Genomic DNA, 18,340 nt, shown 5'->3' on the forward strand with positions numbered 1-18,340 from the left:
CTAGCCGGCCAAAGAGATCAAATAGACAAAAGAAAGATAGCATACACCAGGTAAGAGATTCAGTGTATAGGTGCTTATGTGCCAATGCCAGAAGCCAAGATGGGCAAGCTGGAGTGCTTGGTTGCTAATGCAGAAATAGATATAGTGGGCATAACAGAAACATGGTGGAACAGTGAGAACCGGTGGGACACTGTTATCCCTGGGTATAAACTCTATAGAAAGGACAGGGAGGGGCGCCTTGGAGGAGGGGTAGCCCTGTATGTTAAAGAAGGGATAGAATCTAACAAGCTAGAAAACCAAGCTGGACTGGAGTCCTCCACAGAAACCCTGTGGGTGACTATACAAGGCTGGAAAGGGAACGTGCTACTGGCGACGTGCTATCGCCCTCCGGATCATAACGCCGACAGTGACGGGGAGTTGAAGGAGGAACTCAGGGAGGCGTCAAGGAGAGGCAGGGCTGAAATTATGGGTGATTTCAGTTACCCACACATAACGGTGTGTAGTCAAGTCAATTTTGACTCCTGGCACCCACAGAGCCCTGTGGTTGTCTTTGGTAGAATACAGGAGGGGTTTACCATTCCCTCTCCTGCACAGTATGAGATGATGCCTTTCAGCATCTTCCTATTGCTGCTGCCCGATATAGTACTAATCACCTACAGTACCAGCAGGGATTCGAACCAGCAACCTTCTGCTTGTTAGTCAAGCATTTCCCCACTGCACCACTTAAGGTGACTAACCCTCACATAAACTGGGTAAATTCACATTCAGGTAATGACAATGAGGCCAAATTTCTAGATATGTTGAATGACTGTGCTTTGAAACATTTGGTCATGGAACCAACCAGAGAAAAGGTGACCTTGAACTTAATCCTGAGTGGTGCCCAGGACCTGGTGGGAGATGGAACCTTTTGGGAACAGTGACCATAGTGTGATCAAATTCAGCATGTACAGTGAGGGAAATAAGTATTTGATCCCCTGCTGATTTTGTCCGTTTGCCCTCTGACACAGAAATGACCAGGCTATAATTGGAATGGTAGGTTTATTGTAGCTGTGAGAGACAGAACAACAACAAACAAACCCTCAAAAGCCCAGTGCCCAAAAGTCAGCGATGGATTTGCATTGTAGTGAGGGAAATAAGTATTCGATCCCTTCACAAAAGATGTCTTAGTACTTGGTGGCAAAACCCTTGTTGGCAATCACAGAGGTCAGACGTTTCTTGTAGTTGGCCACCAGGTTTGCACACAACCCAGGAGGGATGTTGTCCCACTCCTCTTTGCAGATCCTCTCCAAGTCAGAAAGGTTTCGAGGCTGATGTTTGGCAACCCGAACCTTCAGCTCCCTCCACAGATTTTCTATGGGATTAAGGTCTGGAGACTGGCTGGGCCACTCCAGGACCTTCATGTGCTTCTTCTTGAGCCACTCCTTTGTTGCCTTGGCTGTGTGTTTTGGGTCATTGTCATGCTGGAATACCCATCCACGACCCATTCTCAATGCCCTGGCTGAGGGAAGGAGGTGCTCACCCAAGATCTGACGGTACATGGTCCCGTCCATCGTCCCTTCGATGTGGTGAAGGTGTCCTGTCCCCCTAGCAGAAAAACACCCCCAAAGCATAATGTGTCCACCTCCATGTTTGACGGTGGGGATGGTGTTCTTGGACTCATAGGCAGCATTCCTCCTCCTCCACACACGGCGAGTTGAGTTGATGCCAAAGAGCTCGATTTTGGTCTCATCTGACCACAACACTTTCGCCCAGTTCTCCTCTGGATCATTCAGATGTGCATTGGCAAACTGCAGACGGGCCTGTACATGTGCTGCCTTGAGCAGGGGGACCTTGCGGGCACTGCAAGATTTCAGTCCTTCACGGCGTAGTGTGTTACCAATTGCTTTCTTGGTGACTATGGTTCCAGCTGCCCTGAGATCATTGACAAGTTCCCCCCATGTAGTTCTGGGCTGCTTTGTCACTGTTCTCATGATCATTGCAACTCCACGAGGTGAGATCTTGCATGGAGCCCCAGACCGAGGGAGATTGACAGTTGTTTTGTGTTTCTTCCATTTGCGAGTTATCGTGCCAACTGTAGTCACCTTCTCACCAAGCTGCTTGGCGATAGTCTTGTAGCCCAGTCCAGCCTTGTGCAGGTCTACAACCTTGTCCCTGACATCCTTCGACAGCTCTTTGGTCTTGGGCATGGTGGTGAGTTTGGAAGCTGAGTGATTGCTTGCTTCTATGGACAGGTGTCTTTTATACAGGTACTGTAACAAGCTGGGATTAGGAGCACTCCCTTACAGAGGGTGTTCCTCATTTCAGCTCGTTACCTGCATATAGTGAAAAGACAGCTGGGAGCCTGAAATCTTGCTGGTTGATAGGGGATCGAATACTTATTTCCCTCACTACAATGCAAATCCATCGCTGACTTTTGGGCACTGGGCTTTTGAGGGTTTGTTTGTTGTTGTTCTGTCTCTCACAGCTACAATAAACTTACCATTCCAATTATAGCCTGGTCATTTCTGTGTCAGAGGGCAAACGGACAACATCAGCAGGGGATCAAATACTTATTTCCCTCAGTGTATGCGAGAAGAGAATAGCCAAGGAAGTCTAACACAGGTACTTTGAGCTTCAGAAGAGGAAACTTCTCTAAAATGCGGAGTTTGGTGAAAAGAAAAGGCAAAATCAGGAGAGCCACTTTGCTCCAGAATGCATGAAGTTTATTTAAAACCAAAATAATAGAAGCCCTGTGAGAATGTATACCAAAAAGCAGGAAAGGAGGATGCCATGGCTAAAAAATAAAGTCAAGGAAGCTATACAGCTATAATTCTCAATTTGTAGCTTTTAAAATAACTTTTAATTTTAAACTTAATTCTGATGGTGGTTTTAGCCTGACCTTTAACTTGTCTAATTAATTTGGTAAATTTTATTAGTTTTATTTTAGATTGTATCTATTTTATTGTTGTGAGCCAGCCCAAACAGTAGTGTACTGGAGGGGCAGGGTATAAATATTTTAAATAAATAAATGGGAAAAAGAATTCCTTCAGAAATTGGAAAGCCTACACAAATGAAGAGAACAGAGAGGAACACAAACTCTGGCAAAAGAAATGCAAGGAGACAATAAGGGATGCAAAGAGAGAGTTTTATCCAAGTTTTATTCACTCATTCATACATTTATTTTTATACTGCCTGATACGCACATCTCTAGGCAGTATATTAATTTTAAATATTTAAAAGTCACAGATTAAAATACATGACACAATAAAAACAATAGCTTAAAATAGTTATTAAAACAAATTATTAAAATTATTAAAATTAATTCTAATTAAAAGCCTGTGAGAACAGGAGAGTCTTGAGGGTCTTCCTGAAAGCAAACAGAGAAGGAGATGCTCTTATTTCAGCAGGGAGCATATTCCAAAGCCCGGGGCAGTCACAGAGAAAGCCTGGTCCATGGTTGCCACCAAATGAGTCGGTGGCATCCGTAACCTGATCTCTCCAGAAGATCGTAACAGGTGGCAGGGTTTATGACAAAGGAGACGCTCTCTTAAATAGTCTGGACCCAAGCTGTTAAGGGCTTTATAGGTAACAAGTGAATTTTGGCCCGTTGAATAACGGGTGCTAGTAACGGCGCTCCTGCCCCCCCGCCGCCATTCCCCCTCCCTCCGCCGTCCGCCCCCCCCCACCTTTAAGGGCCAAATTGGCCCAGGCACTTGCCCCTGCCAGGCCGGGGAGACGGAGGCCGAGACCGGGGGCAGAGCGGAGGCCATGTAACTTAAAAAAAAAATGCTCCCGCGGCCGACACCGCCGACCGCGCACCCTCCCTCCCAGCTGCCAAGTCCCCCTTACCCTGGCCGACTGCTGTCGGCCGAAGACAGCCCTTAATTTAAGAGGCAGAGAGGAGCTTGCAAGCAGAGCTCCTCTCTGTGCAAAGCCTCTTGCCGAACTGCCGCTTTGGGCGCTTGCATCCCTTGCGCCCAAAGCAGCAGTTCGGCAAGAGGCTTTGCACAGAGAGGAGCTCTGCTTTCGAGCTCCTCTCTGCCTCTTAAATTAAGGGCTGTCTTCGGCCGACAGCAGTCGGCCAGGGTAAGGGGGACTCGGCAGCTGGGAGGGAGGGTGGGCGGTTGGCGGCATCGGCCGCGGGAGCATTAAAAAAAAAAGTTACATGGCCTCCGCTCTGCCCCCGGCCTCCGTCTATTTCGGCTGAGGCGGTGGCTCTGCCGCCGCCTCGGTCACTTTCCCCCGCCGCCACTTCTCCGGCTTCTTCGGGGCGGCCGCTTCTGGCCACCCAAGATGGCTGCTGGGTGCCGGCGATCGTGTCTCCCTTGCCCTGTTCTGGGCATGCGCTTTGCGCATGCCCAGAACAGGGCAGGGAGGCACGGACACACGCTTGGTGTCCGTCCACGGACGGACACCAAGCGTTTTATTAGAGAGGATAATCAGAACTTTGTATTTCACCCAGAAACATATTGGCAGCCAGTTTGAAGAACATTTAGTTAAAAGCATCAAGGGGGAATAACAAAAAATTCTTTAAATATATCAGAAGCATGCAACCTGCCAGGGAGGCAGTTTGTCTATTAGATGATGAAGGAGTGAAAGGGATTATTAAGGAGGATATGGAGATTGAAGAGAAGCTACAAGATTTCTTTGCATCTGTCTTCATGGCAGAGGATACTGAGAGTATAACTGTGCCTAGAGCTTCTTAGGGGCCGAGGCTAAAAAACCAAGTCAGATAGAGGTGACAAGTAATGATGTTGTAAATTGTATGGAAAAATTAAAAAATTAATTTGCCAGGGCCACCCGAGGGTCCTTAAAGAACTCAAATGTGAAATTACCAACCTCCTTGGAAAAATATATAACTTATCCCTACAATCAGGCTCTGTACCAGAGGACTGGAAAGTAGCCAGTGTAACATCGATTTTCAAAAAAGGATCCAGGGGGATCCAGGAAATTACAGGCTGGTTAGCTTAATGTATTTCCTGGACAAATTGATGGAGAACATTCTCAAGGATAAAACTGTTAGGCATAAAATTGATGAACAGGCCCTGCTGAAGGAGAACCAGCATGGCTTCTGCAAAGATACATCTTGCCTTACCAACCTTTTGGAGTTCTTTGTGAGTGTCAACAGGCATGTGGATAAAGGTGATCCAGTTGACATTATACATAATATACTTAGACTTTCAAAAAGCTTTCGAAAAAGTTCCTCATCTTGAAGAAACTTAGCAGTTTTGGGATAAAGGGACAAGTGATAACTGGTTGAAGGACAGGAAACAGAGGGTGGGAATAAATGGAGAGTTTTCACAATGGAGGGAAGTAGGAAGTGGTGTCCCCCAGGGATCTGTACTGGGACTGGTGCCTTTTAATTTATTCATAAATGATCTAGAAGTTGAGGTAAGCAGTGAGGTGGCCACATTTGCAGATGACACCAAACTATTAAATCCACAACAGATTGTGAGGAGCTCCAAAAGGATCTCTCCAGACTGAAGGAGTGGGCAACAAAATGGCAGATGTTCAATGTCAGCAAATGTTAAGTGATGCACATTGCGGGGGAGGGATCCCTAACTTCAAGTATACGCTGCTGGGGTCTGAGCTGTCGGTGACTGACCAGGAAAGGGATCTTGGGGTCGTGGTGGACAGCTTGTTGAAAATGTTGACTCAATGTGCGGCAGCAGTGAAAAAGGCTAATTCCATGCTGGGATCATTAGGAAAGAGTTTGGGGTAAAAACTGCTAATATCATAATGGCCTTATACAAATTGGTTGGCCACATTTGGAGTACTGTGTACAGTGCTGGTCACCATATCACAAAAAGGACATTATAGAACTGGAGAAGGTGCAAAAGAGGGCAACCAAGATAATTAGGGGCCTAGAACAACTTCCTTAGGAGGCAAGGCTACAACACCTGAGGCTTTTTAGTTTAGGAGAAAGATGACTTAGGAGAGACATGATGGAAGGATGGAAAATTATGCATGGTGTGGAGAAAGTGGAGAGAGAGAAATTTGTCTTCCTCTCTCATAACACTAGAACCAGGTGAATAATAACACACGATGGAGTTACACAGCTTGCCATTTCATATATCACAGTGAACAGTGAAACCTAGGAAGCTGCCATATACTGAGTCAGACCCTTGGTCCATTTAGCTCAGTGTTGTCTACACAGACTGGCAGTGGCTTCTCCAAGGTTGCAGGCAGGAATCTCAACCCTAACTTGGAGATGCTGCCAGGGAGGGAACTTGAAACCTTCTGCTCTTCCCAGAGCAGCTCCATCCCCTGAGGGGAATCTCTTGCAGTGCTCACACATCAAGTCTCCCATTCATATGCAACCAAGGTGGACCCTGCCTAGCTAAGGGGACAAGCCATGCTTGCTACCACAAGACCAGCTCTCCATATTCTGAACAGCTGGTAGCCTGGTAACATACCGTTAGGAACATAGGGACATAGGCAGCTGCCATATACTGAGTCAGACCCTTGGCCTATCTAGCTAAGTATTGTCTTCACAGACTGGCAGCAGCTTCTCCAAAGTTGCAAGCAGGAATCCCTCTCAGCCCTATCTTGGAGAAGCCAGGGAGGGAACTTGAAACCTTCTGCTCTTCCCAGAGTAGTCCAGGGGTTCCCAACCTTAGGTCCTCAGATGTGATTGGACTAAAACTCCCATCATCCCTAGCCTGTGTCTAGGGATGATGGAAATAGATACAAATACAGCAACCGGAGTAGGGCCTTCAGCAATGTGTAATGAGACATGGGATCTTATATGTGTAATGAGATGGGGGAATCCTGTATATGAGTAATGAGACAAGGGAACTATTTCCATGTCAACATCATTGAGAAAAGGCATAACCTAAATGCCTACCTGGAGGTGGTGATGGGCTGGATGAGGGATAACAAACGGAGACTGAATCCAAATAAGACAGAGGTGCTTATTGTGCGGGGTTGGAACTCAGGAGACTATTCTGACCCGACGGTTCTGGATAGGGTCACACTTAACCAGAAAGAACAGGTACCCAGTCTGAGAATGCTTCTGGAACCAAACCTCTCCCTGGTGTCTCAGGTTGAGGCAGTGGCCAGAGGTGCTTTTTATCAGCTTCAGCTGATACTCCAGCTGTGTCCGTTTCTTGAGATAAATGACCACAGAACAGTAGTACATACTGTATGGTGGTAACCTCCAGGCTTGACCACTGCAATGAGTTCTTTGTACATAGTCTGGAAACTGCAGTTGGTATAGAATGCAGCAGCTAGCTGATCTCTGGGTCATCTCAGAGAGACCATATTACCCCTACATTAAAAGAACTACACTAGCTACCAATAAGTTTCCGGGCAATATATAAAGTGCTGGTTATAACCTATAAAGCCCTAAACAACTTAGGCCAGGATTATTTAAGACAATGTCTTCTTCACTATGAGCCCCGTCGCCCATTGAGATCATCTGGAGAGGTTCGTCTGCAGTCGGCACTGGCTGATCTGGTGGCTGTGCAGGGACAGGCCTTCTCTGCCACCCTGAGACTCTGGAATGTGCTCCCTGCTGAAATAAGAGCCTCTCTAAAGACACATTTTTTCACCCAAGCTTTTTAACTAGATTTGTGTTTTTAAAATGGTTTTAAGGTTTTAATTTGTTTTCTATTGCTCTAAACCACTCAGAGATGGAAGTTTGGGGCAGTGTACAAATAAAACAAATAGATATCCTGTGAAAAAGCAAGAGAGCTGCCAGTATATCTCGATTTCCACCTATGAAATGTACCGCAAAGCAGGGGGCATGGCTGGATGGGCCTGACGCCTACCAATCCTAATCTCAAAGTAACTCCCTCATATGGAGATGTTCTCGGGAGATGGGAGCTTTGGTCTAATGTGGCGGTGGGGAAGATCACCTCCTGGTCTTTTGCATACAGAAGCTTAAGTGCAGTGGTTAAGGCTGCAGCTTATGCAGTTACTAGGGAGCAGATCCTACTGAGCTCTCTTCTGGGATTGTGCTGTTCGAGTGCGAGCTGGGAGGTTCCTCCATTCAAGACTCACTTCCGCCCTGAACAGGAACTCATTAGGTGACTTCTGTTAACTGGCCTGCTTTACAGTGGGGTTGCTACCTTGGCATTTAACAGCAACTTGATCCGCAGGAGAAGCTTTTCATAGTATGGTAGGCTGCCGTTGAAGAGTGTTTGGAAGCTGAGGCTGTTTGAGAAGGCACAAGGCAGCAGGCAGACGGCTGTGGTCAGGGGAGGAGAGGCGTTCTGAACCTATTGCCCCAGTGTGATTCCAGCGGCACTTCTTGCAAATTTACTCCTGGACATAACTCAATGTGTTGGCCTTAACATTAAAGATCCTAAACAGCCAGGATGTCTTAAGGACTACCTTCTTCCATACACACCTGTCCATTCAACAACCGAGGCCCTGCTGACTGTACCCCCTGCTCTCTGAAACAATTTATTTCCCCCACTTTAACACTAAGTTGTGGGATGCTTTCCCCAAAGAGGTCCAGATGCCCGTCCTGCTGCTGACTTCTCAGCAGACAAACAAAAACTGGTTTGTACAGAGCCTCTTCCCACACATGAACCAGTCCGCCTCCACAGGCGATTGAGCAAGGCCCTTTGGCGTATTCTGCCACTTTCTGAACCACAGATGGTTGTGACAGGCGAGAGGCTTTTCTGTAGTGCAGGGGTTTCCACATTTGGGTCTCTAGATGATGCTGGGCAGCGACTCCCATCAACCCGGCCACACTGGTCAAAGGCCACTGGTATACTACAACTCCCATCATCCATAGCCACACCTGAGGACCCAACTTTGGGGATCCTTGCTGTCGTGGAGAATCCACTATGGAGAACTCCCTGCCTCGGGAGACTGGATTAGTTTCCTTCTTGCCAGTGTTCATTGCTGCTTAAAAACCTGCCTGTGCCAGCAAGACCTGCTTCCTTCAGGGGGTGGGCAGGGTTAGTCCCAGCAGTTGTGCTGGGTTATGGAATCCCACCACACCTGGGGGATGATCCCTACCACAAACCTGGAGTCTGAGAGAAAAGCTGGGGCTGGTTTTGCTAGCAGGTGGAGTTGCTACTTGCCACCAGAACAGTGACTGCTAGTCTTCCTCTCCCAAGTGGAGCTGCGGGGACGAGAGCAAGGGGTGGATGATAGAGATTGTCCTCACAGTTGTGCTGTGCAGACACAATCCCTGCTCGCTTCCCACGTCCAAGCTGGAGAGGAATGTGGAGTTCCTCTCTTCACCCTCAGCAAAGGGCCACGGAGGGTGGAGAGCAGAACTGCATGGGCCCTTGATATCCTCACTTCCCAAAGAGGCAGTATGAAGACCAACACAAGAAACCGGTTTCTGCCTTACCAGACCCAGGCAGTTAAGCAATATTTTCCTGAATCAGGGAGGCTACAACAAAATCTAACAAATCTGGTCCTAGAAAACATTGTTTTAGTATTTACAGATACTTTCCTTGTATGCTGATCTTTGTAGAAGGTGGAATGCAGAAGGAGAATGAAAGTGTATGTAGCAGGAGAGAGAGAGAGAATAATTTTCAGGGCTTGGTTGGAGCAGAACAAACTCGCAGGAAGAAGCACACTTGCTAAAAATGATAGTGTATTCACTTACATCTCTCATCAACATTTCAATATATTCATTCAAATAGATTGGCCCAGCACAGGAATGTAGCCTTTGCAATGCCCAGTGAATTTGTAGCAGTTATTTCAATTGGTGGTAATGGCTGTATCTGGATGGATCCCATTTTAAACAGTTAAAAGTAAATATTAGGCCCAACTGGATGGAAATATTCCAATTCTAAGCCCCATGGACGTGAACAGGGCCTGAGCAAAAGCACTTCTGTGATCTTGTGCTGTTCCTATTCATTTCAATAGGGCGTGTGAAGGAGAATGTCCTGCACAACTGAGGCCATACAAGGCTCTCTCTAGATCAGAGGCTCCCAGTCTCGGATCCCCAAATGTTGTTGGACTATAACTCCCATCATCCACCATTACAATGGTCTTTGGCCACTGTGGCTGGAGATGATGGGAGTTGTAGTCCCAACACCACCTACAGACCCAAGGTTGGGAATGCCTGGTCTATATACAAAAAAACAACAACTGTAGAAGAAGCAGTCCATGATAACTTGTAAGCATCATATAGTTGTGGGTTTTTTTAAATGGAGTATCTACAGATTTGAAAATAGAAAATGCAGTTCTGCTTCCTAAGTGTCTCCAAAACAACAGCTGTTCTTGTTTGAATCTTCCATCGGTGTCAGTAGAAGAAACAGCCGAAGGCGACCACCACGCAAAAGAGACTGTCCTGGAAAATGACAGGAGAATGGAGCTGTGAGTGAAACCAGCATTTTGAGGTCTGTTGCTATAACTTTTTCTTAAGGAAAGAAGCAAACATCCAGTTTCCAAGAGTGAGATGATTAGCTTGAAATCATATGAGCTGTGCCTTGTGGCATCTCAGAAGCTGGGGGGAGGGAGGATTCCAACCAACAAAGCAGGCTTCTGTCATGGGGGTCAGGGTGCTTCCCTCGCTACTTGCTCCTCCTCGTGGCTTGCTGAAGCAGAACGGCAGAATAAACTACACAGAATGAGCCACGTTAGCTGAGGGTTTCTGCCCTCTCCTCACCAGCTAATGCGCTTTAGCATGGGATCCTCACCCATTATCTCAGCAATCTTCACCACAACCCTGTAAAGTAGGCAGGTATTGTGCTGCGGGGAAATGATGGATGTAATTTTGTCATTTTATTAACATACCAAGTCTGGGATACCTGAAAAAATATAGCAAGAGTGGAGTGGTGGGCTATAGCTTTAGTAGCCACTGATGATTGATTCAGCAAAAGTGCCTGTAAGAGAAAAAGCCCACAGAGCAGTCAACCCCCTTGTGCTCTGCCGGCCTTTCACACCGCTGCATTTCTCCACATGGGAGAGCAGAGCACTGTGCTATGGCAGTTGCCTGTCAATTGTAGCTGCCTTATACCGATAGAGGCCACCAGTCCATTGGGCTCAGTATTGTCCACTGACTGGCAACAACTCTTCAGGGGTTCAGACAGGATCTTTCCTGACTCTACATGGGGATTCCCCTCCCCCCCACCCCCCGCTAACTGAGCAAAGAGCCACCTTTTAAAATTTTCTTGAATGAGCCCGGGTCTGTTGCTGGTGTCTATTTTATATTTATTTTTAGATTGTGAGCCCTTTGGGGACGGGGAGCCATATTTATTTATTTGTTTATATTTCTCTATGTCAACCGCTTTGGGAACGTCTGTTGAAAAGTGGTATATTAATACTGATAGTAGCAGTAGATGCTGCCAGGGACTGAACATAGGACTTTCTGCATGCACACCAAGTGCTCTCCATCAGTGTTCCCTCTAACAGCGATTCCCAGATGTTGTTGACTACCACTCCCAGAGTCCCCAGCTGCAATGGCTTTTTCTTGGGGATTTTGGGAGTGGTAGTCAACGACATCTGGGAATCCCTTTTAGAGGGAACACTGCTCTCCACTGAGCCACGGCTCTGTCCCCAGTCTTCTTGCTGCTCTTTCCCCGGGCCAAAGGATTGCAGGGGAAAAAGAAAGAGTGGGGTGTAAGGATGGGCGTTGCATGTGCACCCAGCAAGACCTTTGGCTCAATCCCAGCCACAGAAACCCAGCCCAAGTACCTGTAACTGCCTTTGCTTATTTCAGCCCTTCATTATCCTTGCGTCCCCCAAATCCCTTTGTTGTTTCACCCACTGGCAAGGTTTAGACTGCAAGCCAAGTCTTTTTGGTTCTGTTATAGTGCAAAGCACCATATACAATCAAAAATAAAGACCCTACAGAAGGGCAAGCCTTGGCTCAAGCCCTCAGGTGTACCGGAAGGCCCAGGGCAGGTATTTTTCAATCAGCCTCCCTCATCAAGAACAGCAAAGCACTTACATTCATAAAGACATCATGAGCATAGTTGTCCGTGTCTGCGTCCCAAAAACATCGTGCAGCCATGCTGAAGAAACAACAGAACCCATCCATTAAGAAGTCACAGGGGCCAGTCATGAGTATTATGAGTTGAACATCATCCATTCTACCTGAAAAGCAGGCCTGCTTCTTCATAAATCGCCTTGCGGGATGATCTCAGTGTGTATTGGTGCAAAGGCGGTCACATCTATCGTACCCCTTAACCCAGGGGTTCTCAAAAGTGGGTCCCCAGATGTTGTTGGATCAACTCCTATAATTCCCAGCCACAATGGCCTTTGTGGCAGGGGATTATGGGAGTTGAAGTCTAACAACATCTAGGGGTCCAAGTTGGAGAACCCCCTGCCTTAGCCTTTTCTTGGAGCCACTGCAGAGAAAAAGACAGCCGCTACATCTTCATTGCAATACAGCAGCAGGAGGAGGAAGAGTTGTACTCTGCTACAAGGTTTTCCTGGTGGCTACTGCTGCCGCGGTAAAAACTAGCAACAACAGTGAGAGGACTTGATCACTGTTCCCTAAGGCATGTGCATGTGTGCGTGCTCAAACATTTATTGATGCCTGCTCAGTTAATTTTAGATCCCGCTCAGGTTGAATCAGGAAGGCCCCACTCTGAATGCAGGTGTGCACAAATTGCTTTGGTACTGCCGCCCAGAACAAAACTCATTCTGTACACAGATGAAAAAAATTAGAGAGAACACTGTACTTGATCTTTCTTTCTTTTTCTTTTTAATTGTACACAAACTGGTTTGAGGGGACTTGGCATGAAATGTGGCATAGTAAATAGCTGAAACAAACCCTGTAGACAGACAGATCAATCAACAGTTAGTCAGATTGAAACTCTCTTATGTGCTGGAGAAAATTATGAATACATTCCAGACAAAACAAGAGAAAAATGAGTTAACACCAAATGTGCTATTTCTCTGAAGCTGTCCCATTGCTTTGCATAAAGTGGATGTGCAATACAAATGAGGATGAATCATTATTTTAAGTTTCTACAGGAGTAGTAATTTATTGTTTGTAGAAAGCAATGTTCAGCCTTGTGGTTTTACAACCTAAACACCGCTGCAAAATAATTTTAAATTTGGTTGAAGATGCAGAAAGAAAGTCAAACTTACTTCACTCCCTCGCCTCTCTGCTCTCCGATCACCACCTGCACCATTATCTTATATCGCTGAAATCCTTTCTCTAAAAAGGAAGAGAAGGGGAAGGAAGATGCTCAGAAAGCACTTGATAGATTTCCCCACAGGCATATCTAGTAACTTCAGATGTTGCGAGCCAGTTGGAAACAGAATATCAGAACAGGGAGAGATGAAGAGGGGCCAGGCAAGGAGGCAATCGTAAGGGAGATTTCCCAGTCACACCACATTACCTTTCAGTTTGTTTCGGATTGTCTCTGACAAGGATTTGGTGAGTTGTGGGATATCTTCAGGGGTGTACTGTACACCAGTCAGCTCTTCCTTTAACACCTCATGGATGCACTCTTTCACGGTAGAAGAACGGAACCTAACAGGAGAATGAAGAGCACCAAGGAGGTGGTCTTGGGGTTCTCTCTCTGTCTCATCATTAAAGGGAATAACTGCAGTGTGGGATATCTCGGGGGTTCTTAAACTCTGGATCCCCAGATGTTGGGGATGATAGGATGTGTTTAACCACATCTAGGGATCCAAAGTTTGAGAACCTCTGAGATATCCGATTTGTGAGTCACGCCAAGGCTTGTTTATATAATTCTGGGATAACAACTCCCAATCTTGCTTCACTCTCAGATTTGTTTGTTCAAAAAGCCATGCATACCCAATGTACATGTTCAGAAGAATCATGTGGTATAGCCCTTCAGGGACTGTATCACTTGAGAATGAAGTGGGGAGATGTCTTTACTGAATGCTTTCCACATACCAATGAACGAACAAAACTTTCCTGAATACAGACAACTAACAAGTCTCAGAGTGTGGCTTGAAGGCACATGTTGGAGCAGCTGGGCTGAACGTAAGAAGAGTTCAGTCTCATCTGTGCCTGGACAGACTACCTGGGAACCTCATGATGAATGCCTATTTTGAATGCTATCAAGGAAAGGAATCTAAGTGTAATAGTACCAGGGCAATTAGTCATTTTCTAGGGAACTGAGTCAGCCTTTAACAGCATGTGTATGGCATAAGAGAAGCACATTTAGACTCCAGCAGGCTTCTCTGCTCTGTTTCGCGATCTCTATCTCTTGCTGAAATTAATGGAATGTTTTTAAAAGTGCTTAACTCGGGCAGGACCATGGCTAGCATACTGAGCAGGATCCCAAGGTAGTCATAACTAGGCCTTAGGTTTTTAGTGGTTTTAAGAGTCTAATTTCTGTTCTAATTTGTTTAAGTGGCTGTGTAAACCACCTAGAGACGGTAGTTTGGGGTGCTGTACATACATATATAGTAAACAAACAAACAAGCACCATTGAAATTGGCAAGGTGTTGCCCATTACTGAATTAAGTCTTATTTATTTCTTCTTACTCTTGACATGCACTGACGGAGTCTGGATTCTGCCCACTGACTGCAACTTTTTCATCTGTCTGCAAAAGCTGATTTTAATTCTATTTATCTATTTGGGAGTCTTCAAGGTCTTAAAAGAGGACTTGAAAATTTTTTAAAAAGAGTTTGTTGTTGTTAAAACATCCCCCTCCTTATACTGGCCTAAAATAAAGTTTTAAAAAGCCTGGGGGCGCCCCCCGCCCCAACCTCTAACAGGGATTCCCAGATGTTGTTGGCTGATTGATTAAATGCTGTCAAGTCGACTCTTAGGGACCACACAGATAGATTCTAGTTGTTGACTACAACTCCCATGATCCACAAGCAGAAGCCATTGCAGCTGGGGATTCTGGGAGTTGTAGTCAACAACATCTGGGAGTCCCTGTTACATGCCCCCCGCCTTGGAAAACGAGGGACTTCCCAGGCCTCGCCCCCACTGACTTGTGCTGGAAGGCCGGGCGGAGGCTGTAAGTGCGGGTCGGGCTCACCGCGCTGCCCGGCCGAGGAATCGTCGTGACAGTCGGCGAGGGAGAGGCCACCAGCTCCGACATGGCGGCCGCTGCTACTGCAGTGCCGCCAGTCCACCCACCCCTCCTTCCCTGTGCCAGGAGAGGCGCAGAGCGTTGCCAGGGCGACGGCCCGACCCCGGCGGGCAACTTCCGCTTCCGGCGGCAGGCACAGCCGCACTCTAGAGAGAGAGGTAAAGGCTAGAGGGGTAAGACGCTTGGACTTCCGGTAAGATTAACAACGCCAGGAAAAAGCCAGTATTCCCGAGATAAGATAACATCTTTTTCTAGCTCTTTTAAAAAAAAATTCTTTGTAAGAACAAGACACCCTCGTTGGTCTGGCTCTCTTATTGGCTCAGAAATGGCGGCGCTCTTTCTTTTGACATCTCTGTGATGAAACTCTCTCTAGACTGCTTCATAGAGATACAAAAATCTAGATTGAGCTTTCCGGTTTCAATTTAAATTTTAAACGAGTTCACCTTTCTAGCGTCCCGTGCAGCGTATAGAAGAGGCAAGAAGTGAGATGGGATAGAACGACGCCACTCTTTACTTCTAGAGAATGAGGGTGAATGATGGATTGCATTATCTACCCGAAGTTATAGAGGCGCTCTAGTTGTTTCTAGCTCTATGAAGCACGTACAGTGAGGCAGACCGGAAGAGGGCTTTAGCACGGGAGTCCGCCGTGGATAGAGGGCGGGTGGAAACATAGAGCACGCGCGCGAGAGAAGACCAGCGGGAGACAGGCGTCCCCTAGCGGCCGGTCTGCTTTGAGTGGTAGCTTGCGAAGGTGGGCTCAGCGTGCGTTCTGTCCCCGCTTGAGCCTGCGTGGGGGACGCAACAGCAGTGGACGGTGGACTGCACTGCAGGGTTGTTGCAATGCAGACTCTCCATTTCTATTTTATTTAATTTTCTTTAAAATATTTATATCCTGCCACTCTGCTCAGAGTGGCTCACGCCCTTAACAAAATAGATACAATATAAAACGATAAAAAATTAATAATAAAACGAAACATGTTAAAAGACCAAAGCTAAAACCACATTTAAAAGTTGCAAAGGTCAAGAGTTTCAAATTAAAAGTTGTAAGTAAAAAGATAAAAGCTAAGAACTAAAAAACCTACCAGACATAAACAACAGACAAAAGGATAAACAGATAAAATCAGTGGTGGCAGGTGAGGATGGCGAAAGGTACCTTTAAAAAGTGAGTACTGGCAGAACTGCTGCCCCCTGCAAGCCGTTGTAAGCAGCAGTGCCCTGTCCAGCATCCTGCATGGCGGCTGCACTCTCCTGACTTCTGTGCATGAGCAGAGGCTATTTGCATGGTCCTCCACATGGTGTTGCTGATAAAGCAGGCCTCTCTAAAAAGATGTGTCTTTAATTGTTTCTTAAAAACACTGAAGGAAGGAGCATGGCAAAGCCCTTCCGGGAGGGCATTCCTAAGCCGAGGGGCCACAACCAAAAAGGCCCTGACTCTAGTCTCCCTGCCTGTTGCACTCAGACTAGAGCCCCTGCTCTCACATGGTATGCTCACACTGTACACCAGTCAGCTGCTTCTTGAACACCTCATCGATGCACTCTTTCATCACAGAAGAGCAGAACCTAATAGGAGAAAGAGCAAAGGAGGTTGTCTTGCGGTTCTTTCTCTCTTTCATCAAATTTATGGGGAATAACTGCAGTGCAGGCTGTCTCAGAGGTTCTCAAACTCTGGATCTCCAGATGTTGTTGGACTACAACTCCTATCACCCTGGTCCAACAACATTCAAAGAACCCCTGAGATATCCGATTTGTGAGTCACACAAAGGCTTGTTTGTATAATTCTGGGATGACAACTCCCAAGCTTGCTTCAGCCTCAGATTTGGTGCTGTTTTCAAAAGCTCATTTATACCCAATGTATATGTTCTGAAGAATCATGTGGTATAGTCCTCCGGGAACTGCACTATCTGGGCATGATGCTGGGAAATGTCTTTACTGAATGCTCTCCACACAAATCAAGGAACAAAGAAAACCTCCCTGAATAAAGAAGAAAACAATCAAGACGCAGCCTGTGGGTTGAAGGCGCATGGTGTAGCAACTGTGCTGACGCTAAGCAGATTTTAGTCTGGATTGTGGCTGGATGGGAGACCATCTGGGAACCTTATGCTAAGTGTAGTAGTGCCAGGGCAATTAGTCATTTCTAGACAACTGAATCAGCCTTGAACAGTATGACCTTTAATGGCACAAGACAGGTGTAACCCTCTGCTGAACTCACACCTGTCAAAGGTCGCCATTTCCATGACCAGCCTTCTCACTGCATCTCTGTTCCTCCTGCTCTCCCTGAATTGAGCTAACTGTGGTTTAAATAGGGTTATAATATCTGTATTTATGTCTCACTCACATGTGGTCCAAGACCGTAATAAAGGATTCACTTACCCACTATGTCTCACTCACACACACACGCAGGTACACATGTGCTCTCACTCTTCACCATCTGCAATGTCTGTATAAGGACAGTGGACTTTTTTGCCGGGCCAGATTGTCATAAGTCATTCCGCTTCAGTTTTTTGTGTGTGTGCACATGTACCCTAACCCCCACCCAGCCCCAGTATGGGGATGATAAGGTTGGATGTTTTGCTTTTTCATTCCTTTTAACCAGGAGCGTCGTAAGGTTGGAGTGGGCCCAGAGACAAGATTTTAAAATGCCCCTGCCCCTCACTGAAGCTCAGCTCATGAAGTAAAGAAATCTTAAATGAGGCTGAATAGTGGTAACAAAAAACATACATCATCCTACATTATTTTAAAAAAGGTTTTGTAAATTGTGGACAATGCTGGTCATGTAATGGTGCTAGAGAAAGACCTGCTGTTCTGGTAGCTCCAGGTCTGAACACTCACATCAATTTTGGAGGATGAATACAACTGAAGGAAGCCTGGGCGGGTGCGCGACCGGGAGAGTCAGTCATGTGACCTGTCTCTGTGGGGGGGCCCCCAAGGCAGTGGGCCCCCAGGCAACTGTCTCCCCTTGCCCTATTGTAGTTACACCCCTGCTATGAACATTTGCATGCCTTTTCCCACCTGTAAATAGCCCTCAAAGCAGCATGCAACGATAATGTATAAAATGCATATGCCCCTTTTGCAGGGTATTGTTAAAAAGTCTAAAAACCCAGAGAATCCACATTTCTCCCACACCCAGGAAGCTTGAAAGAGAATGAACTCTGCTTTTGCCTTTTTGGAGTGGTGGGGTGGTGGGTGGGGGTGGAAAGTGGGTGGAAGTGAGAGACGTGCTGCTGCGGATGTCAAATCTCAGCTGCAATAAAAACTTTGTTGGGGTCACCAGCCTGATCAGATCAAACTTTATTTCGATCCTTAACCAGCAAAATGGCCAACCTGGGGCTCTTCGGCTGCTGTTGGACTACAGTTCCCATCACCCCCAACCACAGTTTATTGCAACTGGGGGTTATGGGAGTTGTAGTCCAGCCAC

General features: G+C 46.6%; 1 protein-coding gene across 1 annotated transcript; it reads right to left on the reverse strand.

The window, feature by feature from the left end:
- Positions 1–9,524: 9,524 nt before the first annotated feature.
- Positions 9,525–15,039, reverse strand: DYNLT2B (dynein light chain Tctex-type 2B). Its single transcript, XM_053313170.1, has 5 exons — positions 14,825–15,039; positions 13,248–13,381; positions 12,994–13,063; positions 11,846–11,909; positions 9,525–10,243 (listed from the first exon to the last, which is right to left on the reverse strand). The coding sequence occupies exons 1-5, from the start codon at positions 14,932–14,934 to the stop codon at positions 10,196–10,198; spliced, it is 426 nt and encodes a 141-aa protein (XP_053169145.1). The 5' UTR covers positions 14,935–15,039; the 3' UTR covers positions 9,525–10,195.
- Positions 15,040–18,340: the final 3,301 nt, after the last annotated feature.

The sequence above is a fragment of the Hemicordylus capensis genome, chromosome 3, assembly GCF_027244095.1.
Source record: "Hemicordylus capensis ecotype Gifberg chromosome 3, rHemCap1.1.pri, whole genome shotgun sequence".
Classification (NCBI taxonomy): domain Eukaryota; kingdom Metazoa; phylum Chordata; class Lepidosauria; order Squamata; family Cordylidae; genus Hemicordylus; species Hemicordylus capensis.